This window comes from Camponotus floridanus, unplaced genomic scaffold (genome assembly GCF_003227725.1).
Source record: "Camponotus floridanus strain SB8 unplaced genomic scaffold, Cflo_v7.5 scaffold141, whole genome shotgun sequence".
NCBI classification, from domain to species: domain Eukaryota; kingdom Metazoa; phylum Arthropoda; class Insecta; order Hymenoptera; family Formicidae; genus Camponotus; species Camponotus floridanus.
Window position 1 is genome coordinate 145153 of NW_020229261.1, and position 26043 is coordinate 171195.

Genomic DNA, 26043 nt, shown 5'->3' on the forward strand with positions numbered 1-26043 from the left:
GCACGAAGTTTCCTGAATAATTTAACTCCTAGCAGCCAGGTATTTCTGGCTTCGGTTCTCCATGTGCATAAGTTCGCGCACGGAAGCAGGTATGTGTATGCGATATTCGAACGGTCTCATGTATTCTTGTTGTATCAGCGAATTTTTTAACATTAAGTTGATTTTTGCACATTGTAATTTTCGCGTCTCGGCTCTTTTTCCATCGGAGGGATATCAAGCGTATAAAAAATTTGTAAATTTTCATCGATAATATTGACATATGAGACGTATGAATACAAAGATATAAGAGAAAATAATAATTTTGACTTTATAACAAATTATAAATCGACAATAATAACGAAATTATCTTATCGAAAATGTTAGCCAAGGGGATATATGTATTTTATATGTATTTTATTGGCCTTTTTAAATTGACTTAATTAAATATTTTTATACAAAAAAGTACGACAGAGAGCAGACGGAGACAAAGAGAGAAGGAGAAAAATATATTACTACTATACTGTTTATTTATCGAAATTATCATTTAATATTTAAATATTAGTGTACGAATTTTTTATAAATTATTAACTCGTCAAATTCAATTCCATGATAAACATCGTGTATATTTATCCTTTTGATATTTCTATTTCTTATCTCGACATATGCATATGCAGTGTCTCGGCTACACGTTTAACGAGGAATGTCCTATTATCAATCATATTCGACGAAGACTCTTAGAAAGGGAAAATATATTTCACTGTCGCGATACTTTTCATCTCTCTCTATTTTTTCTCCAGTACGACTCGATATCTTTTCCGTTGAATGATTTACACGTGCCGTATTTTTATACGCGAAAACTAATGATCGTAATCAAAACGATCAAGTATCAGTGATTAGATGCGGTTTTACGCAATAGTCTCGGATATAATAGACGCCATGTCGAGTAATAAGCCTTGATTACGCTGTTTCCTTCATCGTGCTAGATGCGCTACCGAGTTCATGCACGATCTTGATAGGAATCATACATATACGGAAAGAGAGAGAGATAATATGACAGAAAACGTGATATTGCAGTTTTCCGTGGATGCGATCGAGAAATTGAACGGGACACATCGGAGATTGATTACTTTGGTTAAATACTTAAATTATTAAATAATATTTCGAAGGAATAACGTTGTAATTGTAAGCGGATCTGATACATGCACATTAAACGCATCCTTTCACAATTTCTCATTCGATGGAAAATGTGCTATGTAAATTATGAATAAAAATATCAGAAAATAAAGGATGAAATACATAAAATTAAAAATACACACACATAGATGTGTCTGAGAAATCTTAAGAGATAACGAAAACGTGATTCGGGCAAAATGTAAGTCGAAAAATACATATTAAGATTATTTTCTCGATAGGTTAAATTGTGGCTATTAATTTAGGTGTTAAGGTTTAGTGGCTATTAATAGGTAAAAAATACAATGTTTTAATTATTATTAATAAAATAATTTAAAATAATTTAAGTTATACACTTAAGAAATTATGTACAAAGATTAGTGCCACGATCACAGTGTCAAGATCAATTTTAAATTATCGTATCTTATATATCTTTTTTTATACATATTTTGATAGCAGTCAATACTTGATCTACATTCGAAATATTTTATTTTTGAAACAATAAGATATCTTCTTGTAGATAAGTTATATAAAGATAAAGAATATTATATTTCGATCGATCAAGCTTCCAAATAAAGACATGACTTAAGTTTTTTATTGGGCAACAAACACTCGCTATCATTATATAACCTCTCTCTTAATCAGTTGTATCATTTTCATAATAAGTCTTTTTTTTTTAATTGATGCAAAAAGCCACAATTCTCCGAAAAAATTTTTCTCGCATATGAAATTGAGTATCTCGCGAGTATCGTTGATCCGGACGATGCAACTGACGAGGCTCTTAGAAAGTAATACTCGTAACAATTGTGACGTACTACCAGTTATATTTCGATCAAAATTCGCATTAATTATCCTTCGGTCACACTTGGACGAGCATCGAGAGCTCGTCCCATACTTTTACCGATCTCCATCTTTCCCGGAGATGAACGGAAACGCGCGTAAGAGGGACCACGGTGGCGCGATGCGCACCAAAGTAAAGAGAGAGGACTAACAGGGCGGCGAAGGGGCCCTCTTCCTCGGGATTAACCTTGGACTTGACTCGAAGGAATGCGCCGTGCAGTGACCTCCCGCTCGTACACGCGTTCGCTCCCTCGCTCGTTCACTAACTTACTCGCTCACTAACTCACGCCGCTCATCTCGCTCGCCATCCTCCTCCCTCCGTCGCCCCATTTCGCTCCACCGTAGACGCTGCAGCCAGCCTCTGCTGGCCGGTGCATTCTTTCGCGGCCAGTTCGCATCCTTCCGAGCGATTTCGGTGCCGCGGCCGAAAAATCCGGAACGGAAGTTTGAGAGGCGCGATCCAGCCCACTTCGCAGATTGCTACAGATTTTTCTCAGATAAATTTCTTAAATGATAATAAACTTGTCGAGCTCTCCGAAATTTATTTCTCCGCTAATGCTATTATGAATTATAATTTATTAAGAAATTTAGAAAGATGACAAGTATATTATAATGATTAAATTTTATTCGATTAAAAATTACCGACATGGTTTTTAATACGGACGAAAGTAAATACATTATGATAATATATCGTTGCAGAAGAAGATCTGCAAAATTTAGTGGCAAGCTTGATGCGGCTTTCCGACGAATCGAATATTTTATAAGTTTGATCAATGAACGAGAATATTAATTAAAGACTTATAATTTATATTTATAAATTTAGTTATTCGGATATTATTGAATGAGTTACTGCTTAATATTTATACTATATAATTTTCATGTAAAAATATTAATTAGCTTTTCAAATCAATTGTCAATTTTTAGAAAAGTCAGTCTAGTATGCAAAAATTGCACTTTTTTCCAAATGCAGATTAATTATTGCACACGACACAGAATATTTTCTATTATTGTATTTTCTTATTTAAATACAAAATGTAGCGATGAACATATTATATAATAAACATTGAATTAACATATTAACATAATAAACATTTATATAATAAACATTGAATTAACATATTATATAATAAACATTGAAATTAAAAATAGCAATTATTAAAATCTCTCTTTATATATGATCTTTATATATGATCTCTTTATATATTATCTTATAAATTATACACATATATTTCGACTATAGTGTATGCTATCAATATATTTTTTTAAAGATTGCTTGAAGATAATTCAAAAAGGAAGGACGTAATACGATCGTAAAAGTCTCTTTACTCGACCGTAAATCTCCATTAACCACGACTTGCACAATGATAAGTAAAATGATCACGATTTCCGGTGGAATATCGGATTTTATGAACTTTGACGTTTTTTTTTCCGGGTAAAGACTTGATAAGATTCTTGATAAATTATCGTTTTCACGCAATTTTGCTGACTTTCAATTTTCTTCTGGATTATAATAATATTATTGGGGTCAAGTAGGCGTTTTAAAAGAACGTCCTATAAATTTTTAGAGTCTGATTTTATCGCAGATAACACCATTTATCGCGTATAACAATAGAACCCGGACACAATTGACTTTCCCATGATGTACTGGTTTCTCTCGTATTTAAAATTACCAGTATCTCTCGAGGTTGACGAGAGATACACGTGTATGCAGCGATTATTATCGATATTTATTGGCTTTTTACCTCGATAGAGTCATCGTTCTATAAATACACTGCAACAAAGGATGCGGTGGCGCTTACATTGTACTCATCATAATTTATAAAATTATGCTCGTCGTAAAAAATTTTAAATTAGATAATTTATGTAAATGTCAAGACCGTATCATTAAAAATGTTCATCTTTTACGAAATGTTTTATATATTATATGAGATTTCAAAATCAAATTAAATTTTAATCTTCTCTAATTTAGGTTAAAAAAATTAATATATTATCAATTTAATTCTGTCTTACACAATTAAAATATTTCATAAAAATATGTAGAATAATATTTTTGAAATATTTTAATATCATGACAATTTATGACACTGAATTTGAAGTTCTTTGAAATTCTGTTTCTTTATTAAAGTATTGGAAAGATATAGAAGATAGTGAATGATTTTTTTCAAATTCAATAGAATCAACATTTTCAATAGAATCAACATTGAATCATCGGTTGTGCCAACAAGCATGATATAATTCTAGATGTTAATACACATTTATTTCTCAAAATATGAAACTATGAAACATGATTGCATTCCTCGAACTTTATTTCGCTGTGTAATCACGAATTGTATGCGGGCCATTCAGGTACAACAAGTCGTAGTCGATAAAATGGTGATTAATCTTCAATAATAATAGATCAGAGGCGTGCTCGATGCTAAGGTCATCGCGATGACTGTGCCGGCACTCGTTGGACTATTACGGCCTTCGGCTAAAAATAGAACGGGTGACTTTATGATTATGGTATAGACGTGTAGATTTATTCGATCCGAACAAAAGAGGCTGCACAACGATGTTCGAAATGGATCAGCAAACGATATTATCTGATATCATAAATAATCAACAAGAACGTTCTTTAAATTTACTTGCAGCTGATCATATTTTTTTCTCTTTTTAAGAAATATCTCTCGTTAATATACATGTATATATCGCAGATATATGTATATATCGCAGATAAAAATTCCATCATATTTTCTAAACAGTTTCAACTATTTTTTTGATTCAATAACGACTGTCATTCGACACAGATCGCAATTTTCTGATATCTAAAACAAAATTAATAAGTTTCATATCGGTCAAATAATTTCTTTGATAAATCGTTTCTTCAATTAATTTATTCTGATTGGAAATGAAGAGTATCTTCCATATGACACACCTATTATTAAGCTATTAAAAAAATTTAATTAAATGCAATGAATGCTTTTTTTCTTACTTTGTCAAATTTAAATAGATAAATTAATCTCTTTGAGGTTTTTCTGAAATGTACAAAAGAATATAAATATATGTAAAATTATTTCAAATTTTATATGTATGCGATATTGAATATCAAATATCTTTTCTCTTTTATATGAAAAATATTAAAAAATCTGTTTCAACCGTTAAAATCGAAAACCGTTAAAATCAATATTTCTAACGTCTTATACATATTTATTATCATATTATTCATATTCAAATATAAAAAGCGAAAATTTATATTCTGACAGTTTAATCAACATACTAAAGCGTGAATCAGATAGAGGAATTTAATGCATTTCCGAAGTGAACAACAGATCTTCTTTGTCTTGATATTATACGAATGGAGCGATTACTGGAATTTGAGCATTCGATTATTCAGAATTTTATTTTTATAATCGATATATACACACATATGCATGATAAGAGCCCGATAACCATCTTGAGTCTCAACGATAAGGCTCACCGTTTATTAGCTCACCGCTGTTTGAAATCTGAGAATAATATGATGTCATCTCGGGTTTGTGGTAAGCGAGATGTTTTAGATGAAGGGCACGAAAAAAATGTGATAGTGTACTTTATCTAATCGCAAAGCAGCTCGACTTGCGCTCAAAATTAACACAAAACCAACACACAAAGCAATCTCATGATTATATTTTCCCTTGCAGAGAGCGTTTAATAAAATAAATTTATGGGACAAAATTCTTAATTCAAAATTATTAATTTCGATTTTATGATTGGAAAAAATACAAATTAGAAAGATTTTATCTATGCATCACGTAAGAAAGGAATAATATAGGAAAAGAATAAGCGTGTTTAGTATAAATAAATTTATTGTTTATTTTTCACAAGTTTGTAAACCGTTCGAAATTTAATTATCAACCTTAAGATAAGAAAATTTTGTTTAATTTCTTTATCATTTTTATGAATATAAAATCATTGATAAATCATTGATTTTTATGGATTTTTATGGATATAAAATAAGCTGGTGGAAAATTAAAATCTTTAAAGGAAATCTTGAATTTATCGAGAAACTATGAAAAATTAATTCTCTTAGTTTTTATTCCTATACATTTCAGATCTTAAATTTAAAACTCAGTTTTATATAAAGTTACGTACAGAAAAGGATATCGAGATATCACGGTTAATGTAATCAATTTTTTTCATTCTATTATGAAATACAAATACTTTTGTACGTTCTTCATTTTTTCGCGCGTAGAAGATCGAATAAAAACTGCGTACAGTCACAAGAATCTACGATCCAAGATAAGCTGACCGGTTGTAATTGAAGTATGCGACGCCATCGCTATCATCAATCGTGATATAATAGTTCACGATAGTTTGCTCGGGGCATCTCTTACGGTAATTCAAATAGGTTGACGTCAATCGGCAGTCTGCCATTATTTATACACATCGGTGGCCTCTCGCGCAATTGCAATGTTTATTTGCGAATTTGTGATTGCGCTTGATAGTGCAACGAGCTAATTTTCATTGTTTTTTCTACATATATGCGTCAGTTTTATAAAACGCTTGTAATTTGTTTCAGAAGACGTGGGCTACAGAAGTGTCGAGATCACGTCCGCCTTCACGCATCTGCCTCAAAAGGGTAAGGCATTTTTGCTATTCGTATCTAAAGTTTTCGTTGATCGACGCAATTTTTTTTAATGAGTTATATATACATAAATTTAAATATCGTGCAATTTCTATAATTTTAAACTAATTCCTATAGCATTTTCAAATTATCAAATTCTTTAGATTTTAAATAAAAATCGTGATTTTTTTTTAAATAGAGAAAGTATGTATAATTTATAATTTTTCAGAGAAAAACATTAATACGTATATTAGTGTCAGTCTTGATCTATAATTTATTAAAATTAATTCCTCATTAATTCATTTTATTTTAAGATTCGCTTTTTAAGTTGAAATTTTGTCATAGATTAAATTATAGAAACTGTACTTTGATATTTAGCGCGATATTTTTAGATATACACATTCTCTTTAAATCGGCAAATATTATTTGACAACATGTTGATCAAGCAACGGTGAATCATACGTCTTGGAAATGTTATGTTAAGATTAAGAGAAAACTTACTTAAAAGTTTAATTTGTTTTGAAATATATCCGGTTCCGAATCTATAACAGTTTTGAAAGGCAGTAGCCGCGAAAAGAAAAGGATAAAGAAATGGCGAAAACAGATTTTAGGAACACAAATGTTATTTCAAGTCGTAATAACTGGTATAACTGGTATAACCGGTATAAGCATAATCGACGTGGGAGACCTAGGGAGGGAGGGGAATATTATCACTAAACTGTTTGCGCATCTATAATATAAATTTCGAGTTTGCCAGCCCTTAATTTTGCCATTCGCTTGGTATTGCTATTTGGTAAACACGATAATATCAATTTTTCTGTTTTTCTATTATAAAGCTTGCGTATGATAAAATATCAATATTAATATAAATATTTTCCTTTCACGCATGCAGATAAGTTGGAGTAAAAGAAAAATATACAGTAATAAAAATATATTGTATAATAAATAGTAGAAATATAAAAAAATAATAAAGTATATTTATGTATGTTATATTCTAAAATATTATGCTGTATATAAAATATTATTATTAAAACACTATTTGCTGAACAAAAATATTTCAAGGATATTTATTTTCGTAAAATCTATGCAAATCGATGATATTAAAATTGGAACTGAATTAAGAAGTATTATATATTTCTTTTGACATCTGCGCGTTCAACGCATTCCACGTTATATATTGATCCGTAGAATGATTTAATAAATGCGAGTTAAAGAATTAAGTAACGCTTAATGTAAGCGTTACTCACGCATAATGTTACTACGTGTAATGTCTAAATAAAGAATTACAGATAAAGAATTTTATTCAGAGCGCGATAGTAAATATGCGACGAATGATTAGCATAATTACACGAGTATACTCGAGGAGACACATATATCTTGTTACGTAATTAAAAAAGGAAAACATCCGAGAAGATGTAATGCGATAAGCGATTATGATTTAACATAACAATTTTATTTTGTACACACGCACGTGCACAAATACATTCATCGTTATTTACGCGTGATTATCAATGTATCTAAATTTGTCGGAGTCTGTTAAGAGGTGGCGTCGAATTTGTTTTTCGCACATTCCATTAATTTTTTTTTCTCTCGACAGCCACATTTTTAGACAATCGCAATTCATGGATCCGATAACCTTGAACACCATAAAATAGATCCATTTTGTCGTTTTTCCTATCGCTTTTGAGTGAACGAAAAGCACGAAAGTGAAGCAATATATTCTTCGCTCTTTCTCTGTCTAGTTTGACCTTTGACGTGAAAAGCATGTATATCGTAATACAAAAATGAAGTTATCTCCGGCTTCTCTATACAATATAAGCTCTCTCTCTCTCTATGAATATATCATATTGTAAAATCTCTTTTATATCTATATTTTACCATGGAGATTCAAAGATAGAAGTAACTTCTCGATTCAACATATCTGATTTTGAAATTGCTCTATAAAAATAAAAATTACTATAAAACTCGTCTAAAATATATAATTAAAAAAATTGAAAAAAAGGGAGAGCAACTAAATTTTGAGAAGAGAATATTTTTTTTTTATTTTATATATTTTATATGTTTGAGACTAAGTTTTCTTATTACTATGTATTTTAATAAATTAACATTTATATATATAATTATAATATTATATTAATAATATAATATTATAATATATATTAATAGTATATTAATAATATATAATATTATAATATAACTTATTAAAATTAACTTATTTATAACTATTTATTTTTTAATATGTTTTTCTATAAGACAATTTCATAATATGCTATTTATATAGATCTTTTAAACACAAATCAAACTTTGAATAAAAGTAATATTAAATTTTACTTTAATAACGTTCAATTAAAAAATTATTCGTAATATTTTTGTAATCATTTTTTGTAAATTTTTGTAAATTTTATCATTGTAATCTTCTCATTGTATCTTCGTTAGTCCGGAAATATGCGAATATTTCGTCACATTTTTTATAATATACGTAATGGAAAAATATACATGTATTGTAGGGTGAGAAATAAAGGGTAAAGGATGAAGATGTAAAGGTCGATTTTGAATAGCAGATTTATATTTTGAATAACAAATTGTAAGAATACCTTTTTCGCATAAAAACTTTGAAAAGAATGATTTCATAGATGCTTGCGTCGATTCGATAGAAAAAGTAGAATTTACAAGAAGTAGAATCTGAAGTTTTTTTTATCAATTGATCTCAAGTATACATTTTTCATTTAGCCTTTATAGCCTTTCTTATACTACTATACTAGCTATTGTTTGTTAGTATTGTTTGTCTTTCTTGAAAAGCAAAAAAAGCAAAAAAAAAACTTTACTTACAAAATTATTGTTATTCAAAATGTGATAGATAACTCTTACAAAGCGAAAAATTCGGAATTTTCAGTCGAATTATTAGTAGAAGCATTAAAAAGCAATTCTTCGCTTACAGAATTATTGTTATTCAAAATGTGATAGATAACTTCTGGAATTTTTAGTCAAATTATTAGAATACGTGAAGAAGAGCAAAGTGTCAAGGATATTCGACACATGGTTTCTCGACGAATAAAAAAACATACTGAAGCTTATCTGCGACAAAAAATCTTTATTTTGTTACACGTGTCGCTAATTACGCTCTAGCGGCAAATTAACGCGTTTCTCTCTCGCAAAAAGAATTCCTCGTCGCTCTCGGAACGCGATGATAGTCAAGCGGGGAGAGAGAGAGAGCACGCAATCGAAACGTCATTCTCGCGATTGACGAATCCGCTCGCCGGTTCCCCCTCGCATCCATCGCGGATGACGAGAGGAATTGTCAGGATAGCTCGCTCGATCGAGATCGTTCAGTCGCGATCCGTCTATCGAGGGGATAATTTCGCGCCGTTTCCCTTCCTCTCTTATTTTTTATGTGTCACAGTTTCTCCCTCCCTCCCCCTCTCTCCCTCCGTTTCTCTCACCTCGCATCTTGGCTCGCGTAATCGCTTCCAGCGCGAGCTAAATTTAGCGCTGACCGTTGCTTTTGCCGAGCGACGTATATAAAGCTCCTCCTTCTCGCGTTCGCCATCGTTTCCTGCACGCGCGCCCGTCGAGGTCACGAGACGACGAGAAAACACCACGAGTCCCACCTGTGAAGCTCCGTCGCGATCGCGCGCGTCTTTCGCGACGACCACGAGAGGAGTCCCTGGATCGTCGGTGGAAGATGTTCGACGTACACGAGGACACCGCGAGATCGCGAGCATCTGCATTCGCGAGCATCTGCATTTGATTCCGAAAGCAGGAGACCGCATTGCGAAGAGCGGCTTGAACCTGTGACTTCCTGATAATCGTGACACCGATAACCGGACGGGCACTTTGTTATCGCGGCACGCGCGCCTGGAATTTCGTTAAGGCGTAAAAAAACCTCGCTCGTGGAGACTAATGAAGCCCACGTGGCTTTGGTGCGCGATGACAATTAGTAGTGCGAGGGGAATTTAAATTTAAGCGATAAGAGCCAGCAACGCGACCGGCGAGTTATCTCTTCTCTTCCCCCGAAGCCTCGGGGGGGGTTCTCTTTCGACGATTTCGAGCGTGGACTTTTAACGGGCACGTGCAAAATTCGCGCGACAAACGAGCGAAAGACAAACACACGGGCCTCCGTGAGAGCCTTGGGTGCAAACCGATGGGGCGATAAGCGACCGTTCGTGCGCGCGTGTTACGTGTTACGTGTGTGCATTGCGCGTAATAAACGCTAAAGATAGCCGTGTTATCGCGCCACGAGCAAATAACGAGGCGATAAACATCGTCGCGACGCACGCGCGCGTCCGCGGACGAATTACGCGAATTCTCTCCTCGATTGTCGGCGATAATCAGAGGAAACCACCGCCACCGCCGGTGGCTTCCGCTCGTTCTTCTTTATTCCCGGCCGCGATGAGAGGCCCCAGGAAGAGAGAGAAATCACGCTCCCACGGAATTACGCATTTCGCAAATTACACGACTTCCTCCGCCAAGTCGGTCCGAAATTAGCATTATTCTCGAATAAGCGAAAAGTAAAAAGAAAAAGTAACCACCGGATTGACATTTGAAAACGATCAATTTGAAGGACGCAAAAAGAAAAACGCTTGGGCTCTTTCCATTATTTATACGCGAGAATCTTTGCCTTTCTCGATATTTCATATTTTAACAACGTTTTAAAACGTCGACGTCGAAGAGAGAGGGAAACATTGAAAGACAAGGATTTAAACACACCAAGATAAAAAACTAACATCGACGATTTTAGTCGCGTGTGCTTTGTGTGTGTGTGTGTTGATTTCTTTCCGATATTTAAATTAAATATATGCGCTGTTGAATAAATATCGATAAAGAGGTATCGAGACAACAGTTGGCTGGCAGCAAGTGAAATATCGCGCCGTGTATTATTGGACGAATATTGATAAGAATTATCGAGACATCAGTAAGTGAGGGAAGCGGCGATCTTTTAGCAACGACGATCTCGAGGCGAGAGACTCGATTCGATACCAGTTATTACGACTTTTCAATCCGCTAATAAATATTTTACTTGTTCAATCGCAACGTAACATAGTTTACTTCGAGGACGCCAAAATTAATAAACTTGATTCGAGATTAATTCCTCGAATTTCACTTTATCATGTCCGATCGTATCGGTGCGAAAGTTCGACGATAAAATCAGGGAAGAGAGAAATATATACCTTGTGAAAAAAAAAAAGAAAAGGAACACCATGAAGGTTTACGTAGAGCGAGCGAGCGCGTTCGATCGATATTCGCGAGCGGGAAGCTCGAAGGTGAAGCTCGTCGGCGACATTCACCATCGCCACGCGACCGCTCACGAGAGCATGTTACCGAACGTGTGTTGTTGTTATTACATGTGCGTAGAGATGGCCAGGGATACTCCGGGCTCGCCGATGCCGCGACCGCGAAATTTGGGCGCCGGCGGCGGGGGAGGCGCGGCGACGGCCACCCTGACTTCCGGTGCTTATCACGCCGCAGCAACCGACACCGCCAACTTGCACGACCACGCGCTGCAGCAGAAGATGCTCGAGGTAATGTATTCGTGTATATATGTACGTACGTATATGTGTTGGCTCGTTGGGTGTACGAAATAAATTCGGAGAGTCTTTTGTGAAACAAGTCGTCGATTATAAAATCAGGGTCTACTCCCTGGAAAGAAAATTTGGAATTTTCGAGGCTTTCTGTGATAATCTGGAGTATTCGGAAAATTTTCATAGAATTTTATCGAGACTCGGAATTTTTTAAAATTTTTTAAAATTTTTCTTTAATATTTTGGATTGCAAATAATCGGCAATCTTCCGGTAAGTCCAGTTATGAATTATGTGAATATTTAAAATATATTATAAATATATATCTATTTTTGTTTATAAAATGTTTAATAATTCAATGTTTTAATAATTCAATGTTTTAGCAAAATATTGAATGTGCAGTATATATTCTTTTTATTGTAATTTTTAGTGAAAGAAAAATAAAAATGTTATCTTATGGAAGTAAAAAAATGTTAAATGTCAATCTTATGAGAGATATTATTTTTTATAAATATATTTATGTATGTTATTTTAAATCATAATTCTTTCTAATAAAAAGATCAAATGATCTTGAGAAAGGGAATCTGTGAATCTTGCGCGAACATCGGATTGAAGTGAATTGCAGTGATAGATGAAACCATATATCGCAGAAATCTGCTCGGAATATGTACGATGAAGTTTAGATTACTGCAATCGAGCTCACACAGTTTCGGATGAGTTCGATCGATCGTGCCGCGCTTTAGTTACATTGCTACTAAGTTCAAGGTCGCCGATACTTTTGTGAAGATTTTCTTATACTATATATTTTGTTATGTTACATCAGTCAGATCTCGCCCTTTGAAAAAAACAGAAGGCTAGAAATAATCTTCAAATGCTTATATAAATACACACATAAAATACAGTTGAATATTGCATACATAACGTATTTCAATAGCGTCTAGCGCATATTTAATTTCAATCTTAAATTTGCATTTTAATAACGTTTATCTTTTTCTTCAACCGAAGTCGTCTCACAGAACCTCCTTTATTATTAATTCCTTAAAAAAGTTTAGAATAATATAAATTTGGAATCGATTAGGGAGATTTAAGGGGGAACATACATCCAGACGTACCGAAAATGACTTTATTTTCACGAATTTTCTTCGCGGAAAATATTAGAATTATCAAAATATGATTTTTATATCCAATTATATATATTTTTCTTAATAGTTATCAGTGTTAAATTTTTATTAAAAAATATTTAAAAATATAGGAGGTATCATCGCTGGCGTCAGACGCTTTGCGATAACCATTGTGCCATCTACAAAGTTCATCTGAAACAAAAAAATCAATTGATTCTTAAAATAGACGGATAAATCTAGTCTTTGCCGATTTTAAAAATTCACAATATTTAAAAAATGCCATTCATCTAAATCTGAAGGTGCGGATTTTCGCTTAAAAAATCGATTATTTTTTGGCTATTAAAAAAAAAATAAAAGACCGGCTAAAAATAAAATAATCGACTACGACGAAGACTAATCATTTCATGCTTAATAAGTAGGAAAAACTCAGAATGCGATCCATTTAGTGATTCTCGAGATATTGTGATTATCGATTTTGAAAACAGTTTTGAGAAAATCATGTTTAAGATTTTAAATATACTTTTAATCAATATATCAATGATTTTCTTGACTTACATATCATTTACTTCATGTGTAATCTTGCCTCTTTCGTCTTATATCTTGAACAGTGCACTTCGCTCTTATTATTCGGCGCGAATTTTCTGCAGAAGCATGTTGATGCGCATTTGGTTCTGCAGATGTTCATTGCTTGCATGAATTAATTTATAGTAGTGATTTTAAATTTTAAATCCGAATCCACGTGTATTTTTTACTTTGAATGTTATATCATCACAATGTTTACATTTCACACACGCAGATATTGCCTTGAAATAAAGTTCAATATTCTGTATCCAATATTTGTTTCTTCTGGACTAATACATTATACTAGCGTTTTTTTTTAGCAAAAAGAAAAGAACCGTACAGGTGCTATGGCACTTGCCAGATAACGTTCGCCCGCCAATCGTGAAGCCGAATTTTTTTATTTTTTTTAAATTTCGACTTAGAACTTTAGAAAAAATATTCTTCAAATTATCATACTATAAGAAAATGCAAAAATTGAGAAATCGATTTTTTGATTCATCTGGGTACACGTCCCCTCTTAAGGATATAATAATGGAGCGAATTAATTCAATCGTTTAATCTCACTGGCTTCTTTCTCTCCGTCACTTTTCCTTCAAAGAATTTGTTATTAAAATTATCATGGCTTTCAAAGAATTTGTTATTAAAATTATCATGGCGAATATTTTGTTCGCTCTATCGCATATTATGTACATACATAACAGCGGAACGGAATTGGCCACGCGCATCGTACATACGTATCGATCCTCTGGCGGAAGTCTCGGTGACACACGACGCGTGCGAAATCGCACGCGTGCTGCTGCGTAACGCGTCTACTCGACGGGTAGAATTCAATTATCATACGTTCGACGGAAAATAACGTAAACAACAGGAGAATGAAAGATATGGGGAACGGAGAGAAAAAAAGGTATTTTTCGCGAAAATATATTCGCGATGAGAAAGTGAGAGAAATTCATAAATGATGTAGATGACGAGAAGAAGTTTGTAATATTTCTCTAACATTTCATCAGCTATAATTTGTTAATAACTAATTCTGTAGAGAAAGATATAATGATTAAAAATATATAGATCCACACACTTTCTCTCTTTCTCTCTTGCGCATGTTTACGCACATATTTTTTTATATATTTATATAAAATTATATTTATATTTTATATTTTTAATCCATATTGCAGTGTTTATTATGTCCATGTGTGATTTATGTTTATAATTTTTTTTTATTCTTTAGATATTGTTACTAATTATTTTTATATATTCTATACAAAAAAAGATATTGCAATAGGATTATATGTATGTATACATAAATTTTTTATTGGAATCAATTTTTACTTTTAAAAAATTATTGGGTTTGCATGTCTCATTTGATTCGATGATGTAATTACATATTTAATATCACTAATGAACGAAGTATTAATTTTTTCGCATTATATACACATTATATCAGCGTATGTATCACGCAAAAGATTGCGTGTACCGATAGTAGAAATCTTGATCGCATAATTTTTACGTTTAATTGCTCTGATTGCATTGATAATAATTTGTCTAAGATTTTTCCTAAAATGAGAAAAATACTTAAACGTTCAGAAAAAAAATCGAAACAAGTTTGTGCTGTTATATATTTCGTTTTAAATGTATATATTTCTTAATACTGACACATATCTAATAATAAATAATAAGAGAAGAATCTCGCAAACTAACAATCTAATATTGTATGTTTTTGCGTATGCCGATAGAATTTAGATTAACTCATGATAACTCTGACTTTTGAACTAGCATATGATTAATACGATGTCATTATGAATAATATAAACATATGATATTTAATTTTTTCAGAATAATACCTAATAAATCGGATATCAATATCGTTATTATCATATGCAGAGTACGTGCTTCAAATTTTTTTTATTTGCCACTCATTTTTGTAAATAGTAACTTGCAGAAGGATATCGTCCATTTTGAAAAAAGCTTAATAAGTTAATAATAAACGCGTATCTTTCTTGTTGTCGAAAAGCTCTTCACAATAATGATAATTTATAAGATTTCCAAAAAGTAAAAATTTATATTTCCGCGAAAGCCTGAAGTTTCCCAGCGATCAAGCCGACAATTATAAAGAAAGTCAAGATGTTAAAGAAAAGGACGAGTCGCGTCGTCAGAAACGGTCGTACCGACATCATTGAAGCGCGATGTTTATTGTATTCGCGTACCCAGTCTCTTATGATGATGGTGTTTGAGTCCAATATTTTAGAACCCAGAATGGCCTGTAATTAAATTAATACATTACCCAAAAAGAATTTTATGTACATATTTTTTTAATCATAAAGATTCGTTGCATTCAGAGCTTTTCAGCTTCGAATTAAATATTTCTTTTTTTAAGATACCCTAATCTTAAAGACTATCAGTTGGGGCGAAATACAGTGAGACGTAAAAGAAGATAATTTTTCTCTTACATTATAAGAATATTTCCTATTTTTGGAACCCAGAATAGCCTATAATTAAATTAATACATTATCCAAAAAGAATTTTATATACATATTTTTTTAATCACAAAGATTCGTTGCATTAAGAGCATTTCAGCTTCGAATTAAATATTTCTTTCAAGATACCCTAGTCTTATAAGACTATCAGTTGGGGCGAAATATTATGTGAGAAAGAAGATAATTTTTCTCTTACATTATAAGAATATTTTCTATTTTCTTATTTTTACATTCCACTGTATTCTAATAAGGCAAGTAGGGTTCATTATCATTTTTATCGGCGGAAGTTTTTATCGCGTTGTTATACTAACAAAGTCGCAGGCCAAGGCCACCGAATTCAGTGGCGCCCTGCATAATGGACAAGGTGGCGGCGCAGGTGCTATTCTAACGTCGCAATAACCCGCCAGACATTCCGCGCACAGCAAGTGACCGCAGGGGGCTTTCACGCCGATCTTCGGCGTATTTAAACAGATCGGACAGACTTCGCCGTCCGTGATGTTGTATGCCACTATTCTGTCGTCACTGTCGGAGAAACGAAAGTGCGCCGTTATCTCCCGTCGTATATACGTGTGCACACGCGCTTTTCACTTTTCGCTTTACTGCTTTTATTCCGCAAGTTAAACGCCAATAAATGTTGGAGCGTAAACATCAATGTTCAAGTGCGAATAATAGCGCATACATAATAGTTCAATGATATAGAAATAAATTTTTTCATGAACATTATTTAAAAAGAAAGACTTAAATTATTTTCAAAATATCAAATATTATTTTGAAAAAATTATAAGAAAATTATAAAATATTATTGGGAGAAATAAATTTATATTTATATATTAAAATTCCATATTTTAGATTTTTAATCGTAATTAACGAAATTATTTTGAACACTCAAAATTATTTTGAATGTGCGAATTAACCTTCTTTTTGAAGAATGCAGATGCACGTTTATTATGATGCAGGATGTATAGATAATATTTCTTAAGAATTATTGTACCTTATAAAATCTTTTATTTCAGTTGTCAAACTTGAATCGTCGAAATCGGTTTGAACTGATCGATCTTGATTTCTACACAAATTCCTCCATATTTTAAATGAACCCTTCCTTCGGAGCAACAGGATGCAAATGCCGAAACCTATCGCGAGCATCGTAATTCGAAGAACGTATCCTTTCCATTCCGAACCATCACTCGGAATGAAAGTGAGGAGTTGAATATTCGCTTTATATTGTCCCGTAAAGTTCATTTCACAATTTTCCTTTCAGATCGATTCGATTAATTCAGTACTTTTGCGACATAATATTCCGATCTTTCACGATATATTGCAATGTATACCAATTTATTTGAAAATTTTGGACTCTATATTTGATTTTTGATTAATAAACTGATGTATGAATTATGGCGAAAGTGACCAAACGATGTTTATCTGTCAATTATTTAATGGCTTGAAATTAACTGTTAGCGAATTTGATAGGATGCACTAATGCGCACTCGTACACATTAAAGGTTGTCATATATAAATTTACAATGGCATAAGTAATTAAAACAGTAAGATAATTAATACGATGAGTTATTATTATATATTGTTATTTAATGAATAATGATAACTAATAATAACTCATAGAATTAATTATCTTATTGTTTTAATTATTTATACTATTATACATTTATATACGATAATCTTTATTGTGCATCGAACCGAATTAGCTACATGAAAAAATCCAATTTATACAAAACTATATGTAACTATTTTCACATAAAATTTTGATATAACTTTGACATTTTGACTCATTAATTATTTTGAAGAATTGGACTTCTGAGCATGGACTTATACAGAATCAAATAATTTAATTTATCACTAAGATCTTGTCCCTTCGGTAATGACTCATCTGAAATTAAGAAATGACTAAGAAACATATTCTCACAAACTTAATTAAAGTTGTTAGGTTTCAAGTTACTCTTATTCTGTTTTTTTTCCAATTTTATTTCTCAAATGGAGAATAATAAATCTCAGATGGCGGAATATCAATGAGAATCGCAAAATTAATCCTAGAGTTATGTCAGATGTAGACTCTCTGCAGTTTTGTGTCGATATCATGTTTGATTTTAAACGGTCTTACACAGTACAATGAAAATCACATGGTAATAACGTTCACTCATTCGTGGATGTAACCAATTGGACGAAATTGTTTTGGTCTTCGTGTGAGCACGACCCACGCACTTCCTTCTGAGAAAGGACGAGTCAAAGTCGCCCACGTGCAACGAAAAACATTCGAGAGACACGGTGAATTGAATCAAACGGATCAAATGCGTGTGTCATGTTGGCGTAAAACTTTTCACTTTCGCATTTTCACTTGACGCGCAACAATAGCTTATTCAGAAATATATTGAACGGATTCATATGCATAAATCTGCATCTCCTCTTTTTTTATCGAGATCCTTTGTACTCCATCCGTTTGGCAAATCGAGAAAAAAATAAATGTCTGTTAATAAATTAATTCTCTGATAAAAAGAGAAAAGATAAAAGAGAAATTGTATTGTAGAACGTAGACTTTTTTGTGACGACTTTTCGGTTGAAAGAAGAAATATGTGTATCGAGTGATCTCGTATTCTACACTTGCGCGAATTATTCACACTCCATCTCTTTCACTCTTCATTTTAATCTTCAGTTAAGAATATTTCAATACCCTTGAGATATCTGGATTTGTTTCCAGCTACAGCAGCACCATCACTTTCAACAGCAGATCCTCCGGCAGCAATATCAGGCACAGGAACGACATTTGGCTGAACTGCACGAGCAACAGATGCATCAACTCAAGGTGAGTTTAATCTTTAAGATTTTTTTTGCACTTTACATATATTGATTTGTTATTTTATTATACGTGTCTCGATAAGTTTAGCTCTTTAATAGTGATTTTATTGCTCCATTTGTGAGCTAGAATTTATTTTAATTAACTTTATATTGAAAAAGTTCTCCATACGTCAAAATCGATATTATTATAAAAGATTATTGAGGGGCTTTGATAATCACAAAGATTCTTCTTAAAATGGATATGTACTCTTTATTCTTTTTTTCTATTTTCTCAAATAATTAAATATAGATGACTTCTATTTTTTTTCTAATTAACATTTTCCATTTCTTTCTTCTACTCTTTTTTTCTAATTATCATTTTTCATTTCTTTCTTATTCTCTTTTTTATCTGATAAAAAGATACATCTTTTAACGATTTTCGTTTTAACCAATCGTTGACTGATGCATGTATCATTTTATTACATGCCGTTTCTCATCGCGATTCAAATAAAAGAACGCGCGCAAATGCGGATTGCATCGAGATCTCTCTGTCTTTCTCTCTGGGCGACCAACAATTGCACCAGCGGTCAGCAACAGCAACAGCACAGTAGCCGTCCATAATAGAGAGGATCCTTCTCTCTCGCTTTTTATCCGATATCCGTCTCTCTCGTGTCCCCGTCACCGTTCGACGACAATTCTCTCGAAACGTCCTATGCTGTTGTCTTTTCCTCTCTTTCTTCTTCTCCCTGTGCTCTGTCGAAAGTCCAACGGAATATTCCTCTTATTGTCGACGAAGTGCGTAACATGCGTCACGAAGGCGATAGTAACAATAACGGTTGATCGTGAAAATAAACTGGCCGCGTCGCGCGGAATCCCAAGATTCCCGATCGACTGAGCTCACAATCTCCGGTGTCTGCATGTGTAAAACTGGCATATCATTTCATTTCGAGAACTCATAAATTATTAAAAATTTAATAGGTTTTTATTTTCAATCATTCTTGATAATATAAACAAATAGATCTTTACCAAAAAAAATTATCTTTGCCAAATTCATGCATACAACATCTCACCTTTTATCCTTGCGAAGAAAGATTGTTTCTCTTCCAGTTTTAAGAAGTTTATGTCTTAATTTATGTCATAATTTATGTCTTCATTTTTAAGAATTTTATGTCTCTTAGAAAGAATTTTATTTTTAAAAGCTTTTTGAAAAAGTACCGATTTAATAATTCGATAAAATCTTAAGCTACAACTTGCAGTTGCAGTAACTTGCTTTAACTTGCAACTGTAAAATTTTGACATGTAATAGTCTGGGAACAATCGAAAGCTGATTAATTTAGAATAATAATTGAGCTTACATACTAATGAACGAAGATCTGAATTTTTGCGCAAAAGATGAAAACCAAGCTAGTCGAAAAATTATTCAAAATTCAAATCTTTTTCAAATATGAAAATTTTTATCGAATTGCATATAAAAAATTTTGAATTAATTTTTTAAAGTCACGTATCAAGTACGCGAATGTTTATAATAATGAAAATGTTTCTAACATATATTTTAATACTTCAAATTTTTCATATACTTCAAATCGTTTATATAAAACTATTTTGATATTATGCGGTTTTACTACAAATCGATAGCTTTTCCACTTCACGTAACACATACTCATCGTGACGCTCATTTATTGTAATTATGCATGGATTCATCCTATAATCTAACACGTGTAACATCCCGTATAAATATGTCATAGAAAATTGCTATTCACCGACGCGAAACGAAGGGTATAAATTAAAATAGACGTGTTTGTAGCATGTTTTAGAGTAACGCAAACTTTGAATTAATCATTTCGCATACATAATTCTTATTGTGTATCAAATCAAATCTAATTCTATTACAATTGAAGTGGAGAGATCACAATTGATCAAATAGAAGTCTATTTATCGTTAATATGAGTACTTTTACAAATTTAAAAAATTCATTAGTATTTTAAAATATGAATAATAAAGAGTGTTTATCATAAAAATCGATGATTCATTTATTTTTCATCTTTATTTTCATCTTATATTTTATTTTTAATTATATTAAAAAAAATATCTCGAGTAATATCTGCGACTAATAAATTAGTTGTATCATGATATATGAATTGGATCTCTTTTCATTTCAACTTGATTGGACTTCGAAGAAGACTTTATTGTGGACGAGCGAGAAAGAGAGAGGGTTTTGATTCATTCATCCGTTCTCCTCGCACCTTTGATCGACATCCCATAACGTCTATGCTATTTTCGGCCGCCGAGTAAACCGTAAACATACCGTTGCACCTGTGGCGCGTGCCGACGTCACTTCCGTCTTCGAGCGGGGGAGGTATTAACAGGTGCGCGCAGGTGTTTTCGTTCTCGCAGGTGCATTGCGCGCAATAACTGTCCCGATTTGTTTTATTGGTCGATTGTGCTTTGTATATTATCATGTCACGTCACGCTTTCTTTCGGTTATCGATTAGCACACAATGTTATTTCATCGATGATTGTAAGTACGATTTGTTATATAATGGAAACTAAAGAGATTAGATGAAAGTGTTTAATTGTGAACATGATGATATATCATTTATACTTGAGATACAAGGGAAAAAATGTCGTTATTACTCAAAAATATGAGTTACTATTTATTATTCGGAAGTAAAATTTATCACGGTTTTTAAGACCCTAAATACAAAATAAAATACAAAATTTTTCTATAAAATAAGATTAAAATAAATGTAAGTTTCTCCTCTAACTTTGATTAATTTTTTAAAATTATTGAATATATATATATATATATATATATATATATATATATTAGATCATCATTTTGCATTGAATTCATTATTTATATATTTCTATATTAATATCGTATTATTTGTGTATTTATTATTAATTAATTAATTAATTAATTTATTTTGAATCCGACTGAGTAACTGACTTATAAACTCTTATCTAACTCTAACTATATTAAGCAAGAATTTAAAAAGTAAACATAAAATACAAAACTTGTCTATAAAATAAGATTAAAATAAATTTAAGTTTCTCTTAACTTTGATTAATTTTTTTAAATTATTGAATATACATATATTAGGCCATCATTTTTCATTGAATTCATTATTTACATATTTCTATATTAATGTTGTATTATTTATATATTTATTATTTATTTATTTTGAATCCGACTAAGTAACTTATAGACTTTTATCTAACTTTAGCTATATTAAATAAGAATTTAATACTCGAATTAACGATACGAAAATGCGCGGGCGAGAAAGCAACTTGGCGCGTAAAAGAGAGCGCGCAGCCTCGTTAAAGACGCGAGCGTTCCACGTGTGCGGCGGATTATTAATTGGCGAATAACGAGACGTCGCGCGAACGATGCCAGACTGTGTAGAATAGAGCCGTGGTGACGATGTCGATGAACTCTGTGGAGTCTCGTTTTCCGTGGTCAGTCGCGAGATTATTCGGAAGTCTCTTCGAGCGACAGGGGAAGAGACGCAATGAATCTTATCGCGAACGAGCGCGTTATCCAACTTGGGAGTCGGATTTATAAATGTGTTAATAAATGATTCGATACTCTGCGGTCGAATCATGCTGTTACTTCGTTTCTCCGACGATTATGGTCGAATTATGGAGCGGGGGGGGGACATCAATCGGAGCAAGAGGTTACGCGACACGCGAGTTAAATTGATGCGCGATGATGTCCCGGGATTTCGCGCCTCCACGTTAGATATATATACGTCCGATTTATATTATATCTCTCTTATTCGTACTTTGTTTGTCGAAAAGTCAAGATAGTTTTTTTATTTCGCATATTTCGTAATGACTCGTTTTGTAATTGATATGTTTCAGAACCTGATTTCTCTTTATTTTTCCAATGTTTTAATGAGGCTTTCAACGTATCTATTTTTTCCATTACTAGCAAAGATATTCGATATTCTATAAATTGCATATTTATCTCTTGTAAAAATTGTTTGAAAAAACTAAAAATATATTTAATCTTTCTCTAGCTTGTAAAATCAGTATAGTTTTATCGTGTAAGAGATACAAAATTTTACTTGGAAATTATAACTTCTTCTATGTGAGAAGAGTAGGCCAAATAGCATATGGAAAATTACCATTGAATCCCATAATCATTAATACAGCAGCTGTAGCGTATTTCGAGCTAAAACCGTTGATATAATAACGCGGAGGATATAGTTTGCGTAGCTTGTAGATGATGATTTGAATTGCACAGGTTATGCGTATATGCCGGATTAAATCAATTAAGATATTATGCAATTCCTGGGGGGAAATGAGAGGTAGAGGGAGGGAGCTAATAAATATTGCCCTTGCACGTGCCCTTCTACACAATCGCCAATATACATTACCGCGAATTCACGCACAATTGTTTTTGATCGAACATAGTTCTCGCCAATCATGAATAAAAACTGCAATTTTACATTTTTAAAATCCTGTGATAATATTTTCGAGATGAAAGTATATAGATGAAACTAATAAAAATGAAAATTTTCTCAGAACAGAATTTGTTTCTGCCGCAGCTCTGGGAGCAGCAGAAGCTAGAAGAGAAACGAGAAAAGGACAGACTGGAGGCTCTCAGGAAGAAGGACAAACACGATCACAGCGCGAACGCGTCCACAGAAGTCAAGCAACGCCTTCAGGTAAGTTTTTGTTTCTTTATTTTTTTAAAAATTATAATATATGTATATAATTTTATATTCATATTTTTATATTATATTTATAGTATGTATATAATTTTATAATCATAATATATGTATATAAATTTTTAGCACATTCGAATTGAAAATTTTATGCAAGAAGTTACCTTTATTTATCGATTTTCTTTACAAAATATATTCATAACATTGTCTATCAAGAAGCGATATTATTTTAAAACTATGTGTGCGATAAACAATTTTTAGCAAGAAATATAAAAAAGAGAAAATAAATGATTTAGCGTAGATCGAATTAAAAATTAAAAATGTTAATAAGCTTTTATTTTTTACGTTAACATAAAATAATTATTTTATTTTAATTTTTCTGAAAAATAGTCTAATTAGAAGTCAAAGAAGTAGAGGAGTTTATCAGACGAGCTGAGTTTAAGTATTGATTTTCCGAGTTTTAACAAAATAAGCGATATGCATTCTGAATCTGTCATGCGAGTCTACACGATTCTCTATTTACAAAGTGCTTACGATTATAGAGCTTCCTGGTGAACAAGAAGCAGAGAGAGGCAGCCGCTGCGGCGAACGGAGCTGTACCTGGTACACCCGGATACAGGAGCTGGTAAGTTAATATGTGATACGGGGTGAAATAAAATAAAATTATTATATCTTGAGATATTTTGATAAATGTGTGTGGTTCTGATGTATTTGAATTCTGATATATTTGGATTCGGAAAGATTTTCTTGTATAGAAATTGCTTTTTTTATAAATAAAATTTGACACACACACATACAGTCAATACAATCTTATTCTCCATTTAATATTGAATGAATTTTATTTTGGGAAAGTAAGAGGTTCGATCATTAGTGTAAACCATTTTTGTCAAATATTTTTTTTTACTTGTAAATTTAAGGAAGATTTCTGTAGATGTTATTCTTCTAAGAATTCATCTCCTCTATTAGGAACAAGTGCTTAGAAAAAATATATTATGGTATTATATTTAGAGATACAGAACTTTCAAATTTCACTTTATTACAAATATATATATATTAAAAATACTTTTATTTACCGCATACATGTCTCTCTTATAATTAGAGTAGCCATGAATATTTATGTCCTTTTTTATTTTTGAAAATAGAGACAGGTCGCCAGATATTATATTATTCCATTTTTAGGATAATTAAAAGAAGCTAAAAAAAGCTTTGCTTCTCTCGATGTCCCGATCGGTTTTGACGGCACCGAATCAAAATTTGCACGTAGTTTCGATTTTAATGGGTCGCGTCGCGATCGTTGTCGTTAGTCTTCGCCGCCGCCGACGAAGTAACGGTAATAGCACAACCTGGCCCAGTTTTCCATTTAGCAACGGCCAAAGTGCTCTCGACGTTATTTCCTTGTCCCCGCCGATGATAATCCCTGTCTCAGATGTGCATACGCAATATTTCGACTTATTTATACTCGAAATATCATATCTTTCACTTCGCCTAAGTTATCTCAGGGCAAGTCGTAAGAAAAAATTATTTCCAACTTATGAAAATGTTAATACGATTCACGCAAACGAGATTAATATCCCTCAAATAAATTAAATTTTACTTAATTAAAATTACTTAAATAATTCTTTATTAAGAAAATATAAGAAATATAAAGAAATATATAAAATACTTAAATATATAAAATATAAATTTGCGATATTAAAAAAATTAATTTTATTTTACTAAAAATTATGCGCTTTTTATCTTGTTAAAATGATAGTGATTTAATATAGTTGAATTTTATTTAACCTTCATTTGAAATGTTTTTATATTTTACTTTTTAAATCATACGAATCATGTGTAATTATTAAAAATTGCAAACATATTCTTTGAGTGTACTTTATATTCCATTATTCTTTTCCTAGACTATTAATTAATAATAATTATTAATTAATAATTTATTATAAAATATTAATTAATAATTTGTTTTGGATATTAATAATTTTAATATAAACAGCGTGTTTGGAATTTTTTCTTTGTCCAGGTTGCAACCACAATCTGAATCATCCAGCACCACGAATGCGGCGCATCCATATCGAATGCCCAGTCCAGAGTTCGGAACCACAATCGGTGCAGTATTATGCATAGCTCTCGTACAGGTAGTTTATGTGTGCCGATAGAATGTGTCTACTAAAGCATGGTGTTTCGCTATCCGAGAACCGAGTTGAATCCCAGAGCAGCTTACGTCGATATATATAAATATATATGATGTTTGCTTTTTCCGATTATGATTTTATCCGTCAATATAGAGAAAGACAATGTGTGCGATTCTCTTCTTCGAAACAAGATTCGCTCGATCGGATTATCCGGTGA

The 26043-nt window shown here is 32.3% G+C and overlaps 1 protein-coding gene across 1 annotated transcript in view; it reads left to right on the plus strand.

Annotated features, from left to right (window-relative positions):
* The window catches only part of LOC105250972 (histone deacetylase 5), a 53186-nt gene that overhangs the window by 20208 nt on the left and 6935 nt on the right, over window positions 1-26043 (plus strand). Inside the window, exons 3-8 of the mRNA XM_025406401.1 lie at window positions 6527-6586; window positions 11924-12090; window positions 18948-19052; window positions 23578-23697; window positions 24240-24322; window positions 25715-25800. Of these exons, the coding sequence (XP_025262186.1) occupies window positions 6527-6586; window positions 11924-12090; window positions 18948-19052; window positions 23578-23697; window positions 24240-24322; window positions 25715-25800 (621 nt within the window). The remainder of the gene's footprint in view (window positions 1-6526; window positions 6587-11923; window positions 12091-18947; window positions 19053-23577; window positions 23698-24239; window positions 24323-25714; window positions 25801-26043) is intronic.